This window comes from Prionailurus bengalensis, chromosome B2 (genome assembly GCF_016509475.1).
Source record: "Prionailurus bengalensis isolate Pbe53 chromosome B2, Fcat_Pben_1.1_paternal_pri, whole genome shotgun sequence".
In the NCBI taxonomy this organism is placed as follows: Eukaryota; Metazoa; Chordata; class Mammalia; order Carnivora; family Felidae; genus Prionailurus; species Prionailurus bengalensis.
The window spans coordinates 13,623,007-13,637,138 of record NC_057349.1 but is presented as its reverse complement, the minus strand read 5'-3'; the positions used below and the strand labels follow the sequence as shown (position 1 = coordinate 13,637,138).

The window sequence follows — 14,132 nt, the reverse complement described above, 5'->3', positions numbered from 1 at the left end:
GCTGTGACGTGATGGTCACAGAGCAGTGCACCCAGCAGTGGCTTCTGGCTGGGCCTTCATCATTCTCTGGAAGTTTCGCATTTCCAGTGTGCACCCGTCACTCTCTGGTTTCCCTTTATAAGCAAGGGTGTCTTTATTTTTTTTTAGTGTGTGTTTGTTTGTTTTTGAGAGCGAGAGAGCGAGTGCACAAGCAGGAGGAGGGACAGGGGGAGAGGGAGACACAGAGTCTGAAGCAGGCCGCAGGCCCTGAGCTGTCAGCACAGAGCCCGACGCGGGGCTGGAACTCACAAACTGTGAGATCGTGACCCGAGCCAAAGTCAGACGCTTGATCGAGCCACCCGGACGCCCCGACAAGGGGGACTTTTATGTGTCACAGAACTCCTGTGGTGTCCAAGTTGCGAGCCGGCTGAGACAGGTTCTAACCGGATGTGGAGGTTTTGTCGAGGGTGGGGAAGCCAGCTCTGCCCATGCGGAGGAGGGACTGGCATCTTTTGCTTCGCGGAAGAGGTCAGGTGCGTCCGGCGAGGCGGTCCCCGGGGCCCAGTGTCAAAGGTGACGGGGCAGACGGATGCCAGGGGCTGGCAGTCACGTGCCTGGGCTTGGCCTGCGACCCGCACGGGAGCCGGGCCACATGAGTGTGCTTGTTTTCTTTTTGTGGTATTTTTGTATCTTTCCTTTTTTAGCACGTAGATTTAAAAATTCTGTGGGCAGAGCATGCTGTTCTGTGGAGCAGAGTGGTGAGCACGTCTTTTCTCAGAACAGGGGTGTGTGTGTGTGTGTGTGCGTCCCTGTGTCCGCCCGTCCCCTCTTCCCCTAAATGGGCAGGGGTTTGCTCCTGTAAGTGTCCTTAACCTGTGACAGGTGACTGGGAGGCGAGTGGACAGGTGGTCGTGGTGAAACCTTGATTTTTCTGGAAGAGCTACCTAACACGCATGTGAAAATATGCCCCGGAATCCATGCCGCGGGCACTCGGGTCGGGCCGCGAGTGTTTGTGTAGGAGGATAGGCCTGTGTCTGAACCGGAGTCTCTCTGTCTTCAGTTCACGGCCGCGTGCGGTATCTGACGACGGCCCCGCACCTCCCCCTTCGCGAGGGCCGGCGGCCAGCTGGGTTTCGTCACCGCGTGCCGCGAGGTCACCCTCTTGGAAAGGTTACTAATTCTGCTCTTCTCGCCTGTCCCCCTCTGCCTCTGCCGCCCCCCAGGTTTCGAAGGTAAACGGAGTCACTCGAATGTCGTCATCTCTGGGTACAAGTGCGACCGGTGCCAAAAAGATGCGCGAAGTCAGACCTTCACCGTCCAAAACTGTGAAGTACACTGCAACGGTGACTAAGGGGACTGTCACATACACCAAAGCCAAGAGAGAACTGGTCAAGGAAACCAAACCCAATCCCCACAAGCCCAGTTCCGCCGTCAACCACACAATCTCAGGGAAAACCGAAAGTAGCAATGCAAAAACCCGCAAACAGGTGCTATCCCTCGGGGGGGCGTCCAAGTCCACCGGGCACGCCGTCAATGGCCTCAAGGTCAGTGGCAGGTTGAACCCAAAGTCATGCACTAAGGAGGTGGGGGGGCGGCAGCTGAGGGAGGGGCTGCGGAACTCCAAGAGGAGACTGGAGGAGGCCCAGCAGCCCGAGAAGCCGCAGTCGCCCCCCAAGAAGATGAAAGGGTCGGCCGGCTGCGCCGAAGCCCCCGGCAGGAAGGCGGCCGCGGCGCTCCCCGCGGCCCCGGCCCCCGCGGAGAGAGCCCCGCCGCCCGGCCACGCCAAGAAGGAGGTGCCCGAGCGGAGCTCGGAGAGGAGCCGGCCGAAGCGGGCCGCGGCCGGCAAGAGCACGCCGGGCAGACAAGCACACGGCAAGTCGGACGGCGCCTCCTGTGAAAACCGTTCTACCTCGCAACCGGAGCCCTTGCACAAGCCGCACGAGGCGGCGGCCAAGCCCGACAAGGGGGGCGGCCGGGCCGGCTGGGCGGCCATGGACGAGATCCCCGTGCTCAGGCCGTCCGCCAAGGAGTTCCACGACCCGCTCGTCTACATCGAGTCGGTCCGCGCTCAGGTGGAGAAGTACGGCATGTGCAGGGTGATCCCGCCTCCGGACTGGCGGCCCGAGTGCAAGCTCAACGACGAGATGCGGTTTGTCACGCAGATTCAGCACATCCACAAGCTGGGCCGGCGCTGGGGCCCCAACGTGCAGCGGCTGGCCTGCATCAAGAAGCACCTCAGATCTCAGGGCATCACCATGGACGAGCTCCCGCTCATAGGTGAGGCCCCCCCGGCCCCGGGCCGCCCTCTGTGCGCCCGCCCCTGGTGTCCTTTTCTCTGGTCGTAAGGCCATCGGTCATACGGGCTGAGGACCCGCCCAGACACCTCACTTCACCCCACTCGTCTCCTTCAAGACCCCGTTTCTAAATGCAGTCCCCTATCTGAGGCACTGGGAACTCGGGCTTGAACACGTGCGTGTTTGGGTGACACAGGTCACCCTGTTTTCTCTCTGTCCTCCTTTTTCCTTGCACATCACTGTCTCTGGTGATCGGGCAGGGCCTTGTCAGAGGCCACAGATTGGGGGACGGGTTTGAGGTTCTCCTGAGGGCTGAACCCACTGCAGAGCTCACCTCGGTGGCTCCCCGTGCGCGCACGTGTCCCGGCAGCTGCAGGGCCGTGACCCGCAGAGCCCACGTACAGGCCCCCCCATGTCCCGGGTCCCTCTTCCTCCCAGAAAGCTGCTCGTCCCTCCGGGGTTCTCACCCTCTGTCTGGGTTGGGCTGGGTTTGCAGAGTCGGTCGGGGTTTGCTTTGGGGACAGCTGGGGAAGGTCTCACACCCTTTCCCTTTCGGCTCCAGACCTACGAAACGGGCATGTTCCTGCCTCCGTTTCGGGGGTCCCGATTTTGTAAAGGCGGTGAGGAAAGGAGCCATTTAACCGCCACTGACGTGTCAGGGATTGGCCGTCAGGGCTCCCTGCAGGGGTGAGGTGAGGGAGGCGTCCTTACCTTCTCAGCAGGTGCCTGCAGGAACTGATGCCTGAGTGAGAATCCCGACTCGGGGTTGTGGGAACAGGCTGAGCAGGCGTGAGCTTTTGGTGTCGGCTGCGCCCTGCGTGTCCTCTGAACAGCACCAGGCCCTCCGGGCTGTGGTGACAAGTCTGAGCCCCACCCCGTGCAAGGGGGACCGTGGTTCTTCCGGGGATGGTGGGGGAATCCGGTGACGTAACGACAGCCGGCAACCTTTCGTCCAGAGTAGGTTCTCTTGGCCTTGACTCCTTCACGCAGTGCCTGAGGCTGGGTGGACGTGTCCCCACAGTGCGTGTGTCTACAGTCTTTGCTGCTGCCCAGCAGCGTAAAGCCTTGTTTGTCCCCATCCCTGAAAGGGGTGCTCACCTGGCCCGAGCTTGGCCGCCTCGCAGGGCAAGGGACTTAACAGTTTCGAAGCAGTTTTCCAGGATCTCCCGGTACAGGAGCTCCTTCTGCCTCTGTTCCCAGCCCCTGGGGGAGCAGGTATGCCTCGGGGAGCAGGGGTGAGGGAGGCGCTTGGCCACTTGGAAGCTTCGTGGCCCTGCAAATGGGCCCAGTGGTAGCAGGTGAGGAGTCCGTGGAATGACGATTTCCAAGCAGCATATAAATGTTCAGGTGCTGCTGGATTATGCTCTCCATAGAGGAAAACACAAAGGTATGGATTGCCGCCTCCCCAGTCAGCCTGTGATCTGAGCGCCTGTGGCTGGCGGAGGGGACTCCCTTCCCTCTCCGCCTCTGCAAGTCCGGCACTGTGCCGCCGGCCCCACATCTCCCCATTTTGAGCTGGAGACCGGAAGCGAGTGATGGCATCTCCGCCTTATGGCCTCTCCTGCCCAAGGAGGGCGAGCCTCCTCACTGATCTCACCCAGCCGACTCCCCTGGTGTCTGATGGGCTGGGGGACCTGTTCCCGCACAGTCTGCCCGGGGCACCCACCTCGTGGTCCCACGATGCCCAGGAGGCTGTCAGAGTCCACAGGAGCTCAGCGTCTTTTATTTTGTTTATAAATCTATCCACACGCTCCAAAGACCTAAAACCTAATTTTTACTGAACTTCCCTAGCATTTTGTTACGTATTTACTCCCTTAATAGCCAGTGGATGGTTATTCTGGAAGGTTTTGTTCCTCCTCTGTTGTCTGGAGGGAGGTTGCTTTCCAGGCCCCACATAGATAGTCCCTCTATGAGCGTTTTTCAAGTATATTTGCTTTTGATGTGCATTTGTACAGTCCTGAGAGTTGATCGAGGGGGGTATCGAACACTAGCCCACACCCCACCCCAAGACTGAGGTAAGCAGTCTCTCGGGGGCCGTGGGCCATGAGAGAGAGGGTTGAGGGACAGTCAGACCGTCTTTTTGCCCTCTCAAATACTGCCTCTTGCCCTGGAAGTCAAGGGGGTGGAAAACCAGTCATTGTGCGTGTGCGAACGAGATGGGAACCGACAGCGGGCGCAACACGTACGGTTTCTGCCGTCACAGCCATTGGGGGGATCGCTGGGACATGGGTGCAGCTGGGCAGCACAGCCCAGGCCCTGTCCCTGTCCCTGTCTCCAGGGACGGGCCCCTGCTTCCTCACCTGGCTCCACCTGCCTCTTGGGGTTTGTGCTGGGGGGTGGGGGGGTACCCCGGTACATGCTGCTCCTGCTGGGGGCGGGGCGCCCTGGGATGCTCCTCCCCGCAGACCCACCAGGCCAGCTCTCCTTTCATTCGGGCCTCCGCTTACCTGTCAGCTCCCTGGGGACACCTCTCCTGACCATCCCAGCTGAGGCAGCAGCCCCTTAGCTCCCCAGCCCCTCTGCCTGCTTTATTTATCCCCGTGGCCTCCCAGATTGTCCTCGTGTAAGCACTAAGCTCCCTGAAGGCCTGGACCAATTCCGTTCGCCGCTCTGGCCCCAGGGCCCAGCAGCATCCTTGGCACCTAGCGGGCGGCCCCGGACTTAACCAGCTGGAGCAAGAGGGTGTCGTTCGTGGTCCTTGTCACTGAGTGTCCCCGTGCTTTGTCCCCGTCCCAGGAGGCTGCGAGCTCGACCTGGCCTGCTTTTTCCGGCTGATTAACGAGATGGGCGGCATGCAGCAAGTGACTGACCTCAAAAAGTGGAACAAACTGGCGGACATGCTGCGCATCCCCAAAACCGCCCAGGACCGGCTGGCCAAGCTCCAGGAAGCCTACTGCCAGTACCTGCTGTCCTACGACTCCCTGTCCCCGGAGGAGCACCGGCGGCTGGAGAAGGAGGTGCTGATGGAGAAGGAGATCCTGGAGAAGCGGAAGGGACCCCTCGAGGGCCACACGGAGCATGACTACAACAAGTTCCACCCCCTGCCTCGCTTCGAGCCCAAGAACGGGCTCATCAACGGCGTGGCCCACAGGAACGGCTTCCGCAGCAAGCTCAAAGAGGTGGGCCAGGCCCAGCTCAAGACGGGCCGACGGCGACTCTTTGCTCAGGAAAAGGAAGTGGCTCGAGAGGAGGAGGAGGACAAGGGCATCCTCAGTGACTTCCACAAATGCATATACAAGGTGGGCCCCCGGCGGGGCTGGGGGGCTGGCCGCGGGGCGGGGCTGTGCGGGCCCGAGGCGCCAGGCTGCGGTCTCCGGTGGCGCCCGGAACGGCAGTGTGTGCAGCTGCGGGCGGGATGCAGGCCTGGGACGTCTGACCCCTGTGAGCCGTGACCGCCGGTGAGCCCCATGCTGGCTCCAGGTCCTTGGATCTCCTTTGCATTACGGGCCACGGGCACCCACGTGCCGGGGACACAGCGGCTTGGGTGTAGACGCCCACGGGGCCGAGTCTGCCCCTCGGAGCGCCCCCAGCCCTTCCAGGTGGTGGGACCTGCTCAGTCGGGCCGGACTCCCCGGGCTCGGGGCACTGGCTTCCTTTGCCTCCTTGTCTGGATCCTGAGCCGCCCATCAGCCCCTGGCTCTGCCCGGTCCCTTCTGGGGAAGCGATCAGCGCAGGCCTCTGCAGGGAGTTGCTGGGGGTGCTTGCGGGAGGGAGGCAGGAGCCTGGCAGATAGAAGCGCGCACGGTTTTCTCCTCTGCTGCCAGATCGCATGGCTGCACCTGCTGTCCTGAGAAGTCCCTTCCTCCAAAAGGCGGGTGGAGTCCCTGTGAGGGCTGCCTGCCAGGGTGAGCAGGACACCGGGCACGGTGGGCACATCCCAGCTGGGACCCTCACATGGCGAGCCGTGCCCACCCCTGAACCCCCCTGGCAGTGGCGTGGCAGTTTCATGGTGCGCTGACAGGCTGCTGTGGGTCCCCGTCTTTCCCCACCCGCACTGCCCCAGGGCCCTGCCTGGTGGAGTCTCCATGGACTTCCGATGCCGATTCCCTCCCGGAAGCCTGGGACTTCTGCGACTCCTCTCCGGGTTCTGGGTCTTTCCTTTCTGAGCCCATGGGAAGTCCCCCCCCCCCCCCCCCACTCCGGCTGCCCTGTGCCACACTTCCTCTTCCTCCTGGGCTGTAGTCCTGTGCGCCTTTCTGGAAGAAGATGCCCTGCTTGCCTAGGTAGAACTTTCTTACTAGACCCATCATGGCGGAGTCTCCTTTGCTCTGGTTCCCCATTCTCATCACCTGGCGCTGTCCCCCGAGACCCTGGGCGGGGGACCCTTTTACCCTTGGGAGATAAGGGAGAGGAGGCAGGTGGAATACATTCAGGCGCATGTTTGGGTGTTCCTTGGGTGTCTGCTTGAAAAGCTCTTCTCGGCTGAAGCCATTTGTTAAATCCGGCGACTCCGAATAGCCAACTCCAGAAATGAGATATTTTCTACTTGTCACATTTTTCATTTAAGAAGGTCAATTCTATGAGAATGAGGTGAATCTGAGCAGAGTGTTTCTGGAAACGTGCCCTGTAACTGACAGCTTTAGGGTTCATCACAACAGTCTGGCCGTGGTGGCCACGGGGTTGTCGGCAGCAGCCGTGTGCGTGCCGAGGGCCTGCGGGGGGTGGGGGCGTCCTGAAGCCCTTGGCCCTCCGTGGGTGTTGACTGTTGGGCACCAGGTGTCATTTTCGAGAATTACAGGTGCTCTGCTTTTTAGGTGATGCAAAGCCCTGTCTCTCTGGCTGGTAGGTTCTTCCCTTGTAACCTCTGGAGAGGTTTGCAGTCGCCCCACGCGGTCCCTTTCTGTGCTCTAGAGCAAAAGCAGATGCCACAACTTGCATGCCGATCGCTCTGACTTTCCTTCCTCCAGAAGGGTCTGTCACCTGTTCTAAACCCGTTAGCTCTATGGGGGTGCACGGTAGGGGAGAGCCACGTCTGCCGCTCTGCTTCTGGCTCCCTGCGCTCACGGCCCTCACTCACTCATTCACTAAGGGCTGGGGTTCCACAGGCCAGAGACGTAGTCCGCTCCAGCGCCGCTCCGTCTCCAGCCCCCGGCACTAGGCCTGGTATACAGTAGGTGCTCAGTGGGTACCTCTGCAACCAAGGGACAAACGTGCCCGGTCAGGAAAAGCACAGCTCTGACCAGGCTCGCCTCTGCAAAACGAAACCTCCTGTCTGTGGAGGTGAGAACGGAGTCTCCGGTGGGATTCCCAGGCGGAAACCGTGAGCCGTCTTGAGCACGTCGCTGTGGAGACCGCCGGGCAGGGGGCAGCAGAGGGCAGGGTGCTGGCCGTCCTGATGCTAGGTATCTGGCATGCTAGGTGCTCCCCGGGAGGTGGGAGGGGGCAGTGCGTGGCTTCTGTGGCAGAGAACGAGCAGAGCGCTTCTGCTCCCCGGGTTTGCTCGAGGAGGCTGCGCGTTTGGCCGGTTCTCAGGTGTGGAGGGTGCCTGACGTTTGTGTCTCTCGGGCCCTCTCCCATCCCTGGTCCGGCCCCAGCTCCGAGCGGGTCTGGGATGCCGCTGGTTTCTTCCCTGGCCCCCAGCCCCTCCTCCTGCCCTCCAGGTGGGGTAAACTGGGGAGTTCTGTGCCCTTCCCACATCGTACACCCTTCCCCGTAAAGCGAAGCGTGCTTCTGTGTGTCACGGGTGTGCCTGTGCGAGGCCCGCCTGGTGCACGGCCTCCATCTCTGCCGGATCAGGGCAGGGGTCCGTCTGCTGCTGGTGCGAGGCCGAGGGGCCCTCTTTCCCCTGCGGTCGGCACCGAGGACCCTCCCGAGAGCACGTTCTTCTGTGGTCCCTGCCCACGTCAGCTCAGGACACACAGCGGCCGTGGACCGGGACAGGGGTGCGGCCTCGCGTGGGGTCGGGGCTCAGTTTGGCTTCTCACGCTTTTTACTCTCGTCTTTGTTTTCTTTCCAGGGAAGGTCCGTGTCTTTAACAACTTTTTATCGAACAGCAAGAAATATCATGAACATGTGTTTCAGCAAGGAGCCCGCCCCGGCTGAAATCGAGGTGAGCGCGCCTCCCGGGGCCCCGGGCCCCCTGGTGCCCGATGGTGCTGAGGGGACCCCCGGGGCCATCGTGGGTGTCTGTGTGCCGGGGGCTGGCAAGTCGTCACCGAATCTAGACTCCCCCAAGGGCACAAGAGGTGCGGCGAAGAGTGTGTGCCTCCCCCCGGCCAGGGGTGGGGAGACGCCAAGTCGGGGTGAGCTCCGGGCGCGTCCCCTGCCTGGGGGCCACTCCTCACCCCGTCGTCTCTTATGTAAGAGAATGTTCGGAATCCCTTGAAACCACGGTTGCACTTTTTCTCTTCTCCCCGTTTTCTCTTTAATGGGATTGGCAGATTGCCATCTTTGTGCTTCTCCCAACTCTGTTCTTGGAGTTAGCGTGAGGCTGGGAAGCCCGGAGCCCTCCTGTGCCCGGCCGATTAGGGGGCTTTCTGGGTGAGCCGCTGCAGGACAGGGACCAGATCTGTTTACCTCCCCCACCCGGTGCCCCGCGCCTGGTCCTGTCAAGGGAAGGAAGCCGAGCTCCCGTGGCTGGTCGAGGGCAGCGGCTGGTGGGCGGGTCTCAGACTCCGTCTTCCTGTCAAGCACGTCTGCCCCTGTGCACACACCCGTGCTGACTGCTAGGGGCCCGGCTTCCCCGGAGTGGGACGTCAGGACAAGTCCCGGGACGGGCCAGGTCAAACCAGGCCGCACGGGCCACGCACGGCAGCCATCAGAAGCCCAGGACCGGAGCCCCGGCCCCGCAGATCAGGCTTCCCCGTTGGGGGAACCTCCCCGTGTCTGGTTTTAGCCCTGAGGGTCGTCCTTCCCTTGGGCCGCGTGTCTCTGCTGATCTGCACGGGGCCGCCCCAGCTCTCTTCCCTGGGTGGCGCCTCCGAATACCACACCATGGCCTGACCCCCCTGCTTTGGACCCGCGGAAGCCACATCCCTTCCGCCACGACTCTGGGTCACACTTGCTTCCCAAGTGCTCATGGCATTTGTGGGATGTGGTGGCAGGAGAAAGCGATGGGACCTTTTGGGGTGAACAGTTGGGCTGGGAAGAGAGGCCTTGGCTGCTCAGCGCAGGTCCCCGTGGGGGCCTCAGAGGCCGCAGGGCTTGATCTGTGTGGGGCACGAAGGACACACAGCTTGTTTTAGTTTCCTGCTCAGGAATTCGTTCTGAGAGTCTCGCTTTCTCCTAAGCACTTGCCTAATATTTGAACACCAGGGGAAGGTCTGCTAAAATCCAGACTTGGATGAGTCGGAGTCTGTCTAGCTTCTAGATCCGCCAAAGAGGTCTGGGCCTTCCTCTTGGCTGGTGGCCGTCCCCTTCTTCCCCAGGTGGCCGTTGGTCGGTCTCTACACCCGGTGGCAGGGCCGGGCCTCGAGCTGTCCCCTCACCCAGACTCTGTTCCTCCCCTTCCAGGAGACACGCTTAAGGAACCCAGACACACAATGTTGTGGGATTTTTTTCTTGGGGCTTTCGACCCCTCCAGGCTGTTCCCCCTTTGGAGAAGTTGTTGTGGAGCCTGTATGGTTTGTGGTAGCACTTCTCTGAGCCAAACTGCACGTCGTGACACCCGCTGCTTGTTCGCTAGGCTTCCTCCTTTCCGTGTGGTTCCAGCTAAATGGGGTCTGCCAAGGTATTAGGGAAGATGATGCTGTGCTTCTGGAATGAAAAATTGAAAACAAAAAAGGCCTCTGAGGTGGGGGCATTGCCTGTGGGAAACTTGAGCACATCTTAGCTGTTGGCAAAACACGTTCCTGACCCCCCTCCGCCCCTGGCTGTTTGGGTAGGACTCCTTACAGTCACCTGGTAGGCTTTTAAAACTGGTCGTGTGACATCCCCCCTGGCACCCTGTCCGATTTAGTTGGCTGAATCACAGTCCGGGTGGAAGTAGCCTTCACTTCTGGTGATTCTGATGCACAGACGGGGCTGAGAAGTCAGGATCACCCGTGACTGGAAGGGAGGAAGGTGTGTGTCTGTCAAGATGGCCGACCTGGAGGCCGTGTTCTTTATAGGATGATGGGGGGACGGCTTCCCCCTCCTTCCTCTCGTTGCTTTCCCCCTGCTTTTCGTATAAATAACTTAAAAAAGTTTATTTATTTTGAGAGAGAGAACATAAGCTGGGGCGGGGCAGAGAGAGGGGGAGAAGGGGAGAGGGAGAATCCCGAGCCGGCTCCGTGCTATCAGCGCAGAGCCCGATGTGGGGCTTGAACTCAACAAACCACGAGATCGTGATCTGGGCAGAAATCAAGGGTCGGACGCTGAACCCACTGAGCCACCCAGGTGCCCCATATAAATGACTTCTAAAACTTTGTAAAAATACACATAACAATAACGTAACCACCTCAGCCGTTTTCTCTGTGTGCAGTTCAGTGGCATTCAGTGCCTTCACGTTGCCACGCGACCGTCCCCACCATCCGTCTCCGGGATTTCATCCTCCCAGACCGAAACTCTGTTCCTGCTGGACACTAACTCCCCGGCCCCTGGCCGCCAGCGTTCTTTTCTCTCTCTTTGACCGTGATGCCGTGTGTCCGTGTAGGTGGAATCACACGGCGCCTGTCCCTTTGTGCTCGGCTCACTGCATTCAGCCTCGGGTCTTCGGGGTTCATCCACGTGTCCGCACGGCCTTCCCTTGAGAGGCCGAGTCCTCCATCGTGTGGATTTTGTGCACCTGCCGGTGGGCGTTTCACTGAACGCGGTGACCAAGTCTCGGTTGGCGCCCGTCCGCGGTTCTGTGGGGATGTGTCTGCTCCCGGGCGATCCGACCCCTGCCGTCTTACTCTGTGCTGTCGGAGGCGCCCCGCCGCTCCCGGGGGATGGGCTCCTCGGCCGCACGTCGATGGCCTCGCCCCGACCCGCGCTCCGTGACTCGCGCACGGCGCGGTGCCAACCGGGCCTCTCCTCTCCCCACAGCAAGAGTACTGGAGGCTCGTGGAAGAGAAGGATTGCCACGTGGCCGTGCACTGTGGCAAGGTGGACACCAACACTCACGGCAGCGGATTCCCAGTGGGAAAATCAGAACCGTTTTCAAGGTAACGTCCGATACTCTGGCCTGCACTTGGGGGCCTCGGCGGTGTCCCTCCCCCGCTGCCAGTCTGTGACGCCCCTCTGCTCTCCTCTGCCGCAGGCACGGATGGAACCTCACCGTCCTCCCCAATAACACAGGGTCCATCCTGCGTCACCTCGGTGCTGTGCCTGGTAAGCCTGGTGTGGCCGCCGTCTTCCGGGTCCCGAGGCCCCTTGCCCCAAACGACCAGGACGGGACAGGAGGCTAGCGGCGTAGATCACGTAGATTGGAAGCTTTGGTCTTTAGCGTGCAGAGGAATGGGATTGTTGAAGTCAGAAAAGTGTGCAAAGGTGAACCGAATGGTAGCATCTAAAAGCGGGGGAGACACTTCGTGGCCAAGGTTTCATCTTGAAATTGGTATTTTCAAAGCTGATGTCCTGACTCCTTAGGGCTGGTGTGGGCTCAGAAGTGATCGATGGCTTACAGAGGGCAGGGACAGCCAGGTGCCCTGGGGGTTGTGGTCACTGGGGGTTGTGGTCACTGACGGCTGGGCCCCCCTCCACACGCTGGGGGGTGGAGGGGGAGCAAGCGATTCCTCGAGGCCTCCCCAGAGAGTGGGGCCTGAGCTTCCTGCCTCCATCCAGCACACGCAGGAGTTCAGGTCGACACGTCTGTGGGGCGTCCTGAGCTGAGGTTCAGCGGGCCACGGCACGTGGCTGGTGGACGACAGTCCCCGTGTGGTGCCCCTCGGGGCATATTAGGGCTTCCCGCCGAAACTCACAGATGAAGATGTTTTTAAAAACCGTTTTGTAACCGTGTCTGCCTGCCTTGGCTTCCTTTCTGCGTAGCTAACAGGAAGGAGCGAGCACCTTCTCACCGGTGTCGTCTGACTTTTGAGTCCTGTTTCTTTCTTTTTCTCTCCGCTTGGGAAGAAGGCAGGGGTTTCTAGGTGCTGTCACTCAGGGACCATGTGGCTGTCCTCTGTAACGCCTCTCTCCCCCTTGGCAGGAGTGACAATTCCCTGGCTAAACATCGGCATGGTCTTTTCTACCTCATGCTGGTCTCGAGACCAAAACCACCTTCCCTATATCGACTACTTACACACTGGTGCTGACTGCATTTGGTGAGTATGCCTGCCATGGGGGCCCCAGCGTTCCGGAAAGTTCCACCTCTCACCAGGCGGCTGACCGCCCCCGGGAGCTTGCTGGTGTGGGTTTGGTCCTGTGCCCCCCGGTTCAGTCACAGGATTTCTTAGCTCCCTTGGAAGCGCTTGAGGTGGCGGGAAGGTTTCGAAGGAGGTTTGATTTGCTCGAATGGTGAGCAAGGTTGAGCATCGTTTCGTGTGCTTATTGGCCGTTTCTGTTCCTTTTTTGTCAGCTGCCTGCTTACCCTTGTTTTTTCTTCTAGGACGTTATTTGTTGGTGGTGTTTTCTAGGACTTCGTGTCCTGTTAGGGGTAAGAGCAGTTAGGGGTGTCACAGAAGGTGGAGTGTTTGTGCTGGGTCCCCAGCCTTCCCCTCACCCAGTGTAAACCGTCCTCTCCCGGGCCTGGTGTGAGGTTATTTTTGGCATCTCTACAGCGGGGTGTCCGACCCGTCGCTGCCACAGAGCACAGGTGTCCCTGGGAGCGGGTCCCTGCTGTGGGAGAGGCACGGGTTTCTCTTACCACCGCCTGGGTGCCCACCTGTGACCCTGCCCTGTCCGCCCGTCCCCGTCCACGGCTGGTGCTCTGGGCCCTTCCTTCCCGGTGGCAGATGGGAAATTACTGCACGTAATCAGGCTGTCCTGTCACCTGACAAGCCAGCGACACCACATCTGTCCCACACTAACTGCAGCTGTTGTCCTGAGGGGGTGATTCGGCATTCTTTATTAAAACACGCCAAGTCGCACAACCGGTGCTCTCCCCCCGGGAGCCTGTCTCTGCCACAGCCTCCGCACCAGGACTCCCCTGCTCTCGGGCCACGTTCCCACAGGTGTGCTTGGTGTCGAAGCCTGGCGGGACCGGGGGACCCCTGTGGGGGCTTCGCCACCGAGGATGGGGGGTCCTCGGCATCGTGCGGGAAGACCGGAGCGGGGGCTGGTGGCCCGAGACAGAGTGCGTGGCGTGCAGGGGTGTGCGGCCTGCTCGTCTGGAGGGCTGTTCCCCGTGGACGAGCTTCTGTGGCCACGCCCGGCTTGGGGAGCAGAGGGTCCCTCCCAGGCCTGTGACCCGGCCCGCCCTGCACACAGGGGCGAGGGGCGGTGAGGTGCTGTGGCTGCGAGGCCGTCCTCGCCGCCTGGCCATGAGTTAGAGGTGGGGAGACGTCGGACTCCCTGGGCCTTTGGAAGCCTCATCCCCGGAAACCCTGCTGGTGGAGAGTGAAGAGGAGGCCGGGATGTGACCCTGGGACTTGATGGTGTGTGATTTTTCTGAAAACAGGTGATTTAGGGTAGAACCCCTGGATTTCAGTCACAGGTCAGGAGTAGGATACACAGGTGTTGAAATCAGCATTTATAGAGAACGTGAATGTGGTGCTTGGCGACTGGAAAGCAGGATTTGGCCTCCAAGGGTAGGGTTGCCTCACAGACTCCGGTGGCGATGGATGGCCAGCCAGTGGGCCCGTGGGAAGGTTGGACATTTGGAACCGGTTGTATCGGGGGCAGGATGTGAGCTGCCTGGCCGACTCCCCTGAAGGGAGGTCAGTGGCTTCATTGGCCTGTGGCCCAGTCAGGACCGTTCCAGGAGTGTGTCCCTGGTGGGCCCTCTTGGGACACTGGTGACGACTCCCCCCCCACCCCCCCCCAACACGGTGAGGTTCCAGATTCTTCTGTTGGTGAAGT

The 14,132-nt window shown here is 60.7% G+C and overlaps 1 protein-coding gene across 3 annotated transcripts in view; it reads left to right on the top strand.

Moving 5' to 3' along the window:
• JARID2 (jumonji and AT-rich interaction domain containing 2) overlaps window positions 1–14,132 on the top strand; it is a 274,220-nt gene that overhangs the window by 246,771 nt on the left and 13,317 nt on the right. For all 3 annotated transcript variants that reach the window (XM_043590773.1, XM_043590775.1, XM_043590774.1), the window contains 6 exons: window positions 1,203–2,256; window positions 5,010–5,512; window positions 8,230–8,322; window positions 11,220–11,338; window positions 11,434–11,504; window positions 12,322–12,436. In XM_043590773.1, coding sequence (XP_043446708.1) covers window positions 1,203–2,256; window positions 5,010–5,512; window positions 8,230–8,322; window positions 11,220–11,338; window positions 11,434–11,504; window positions 12,322–12,436 — 1,955 coding nt within the window. The remainder of the gene's footprint in view (window positions 1–1,202; window positions 2,257–5,009; window positions 5,513–8,229; window positions 8,323–11,219; window positions 11,339–11,433; window positions 11,505–12,321; window positions 12,437–14,132) is intronic.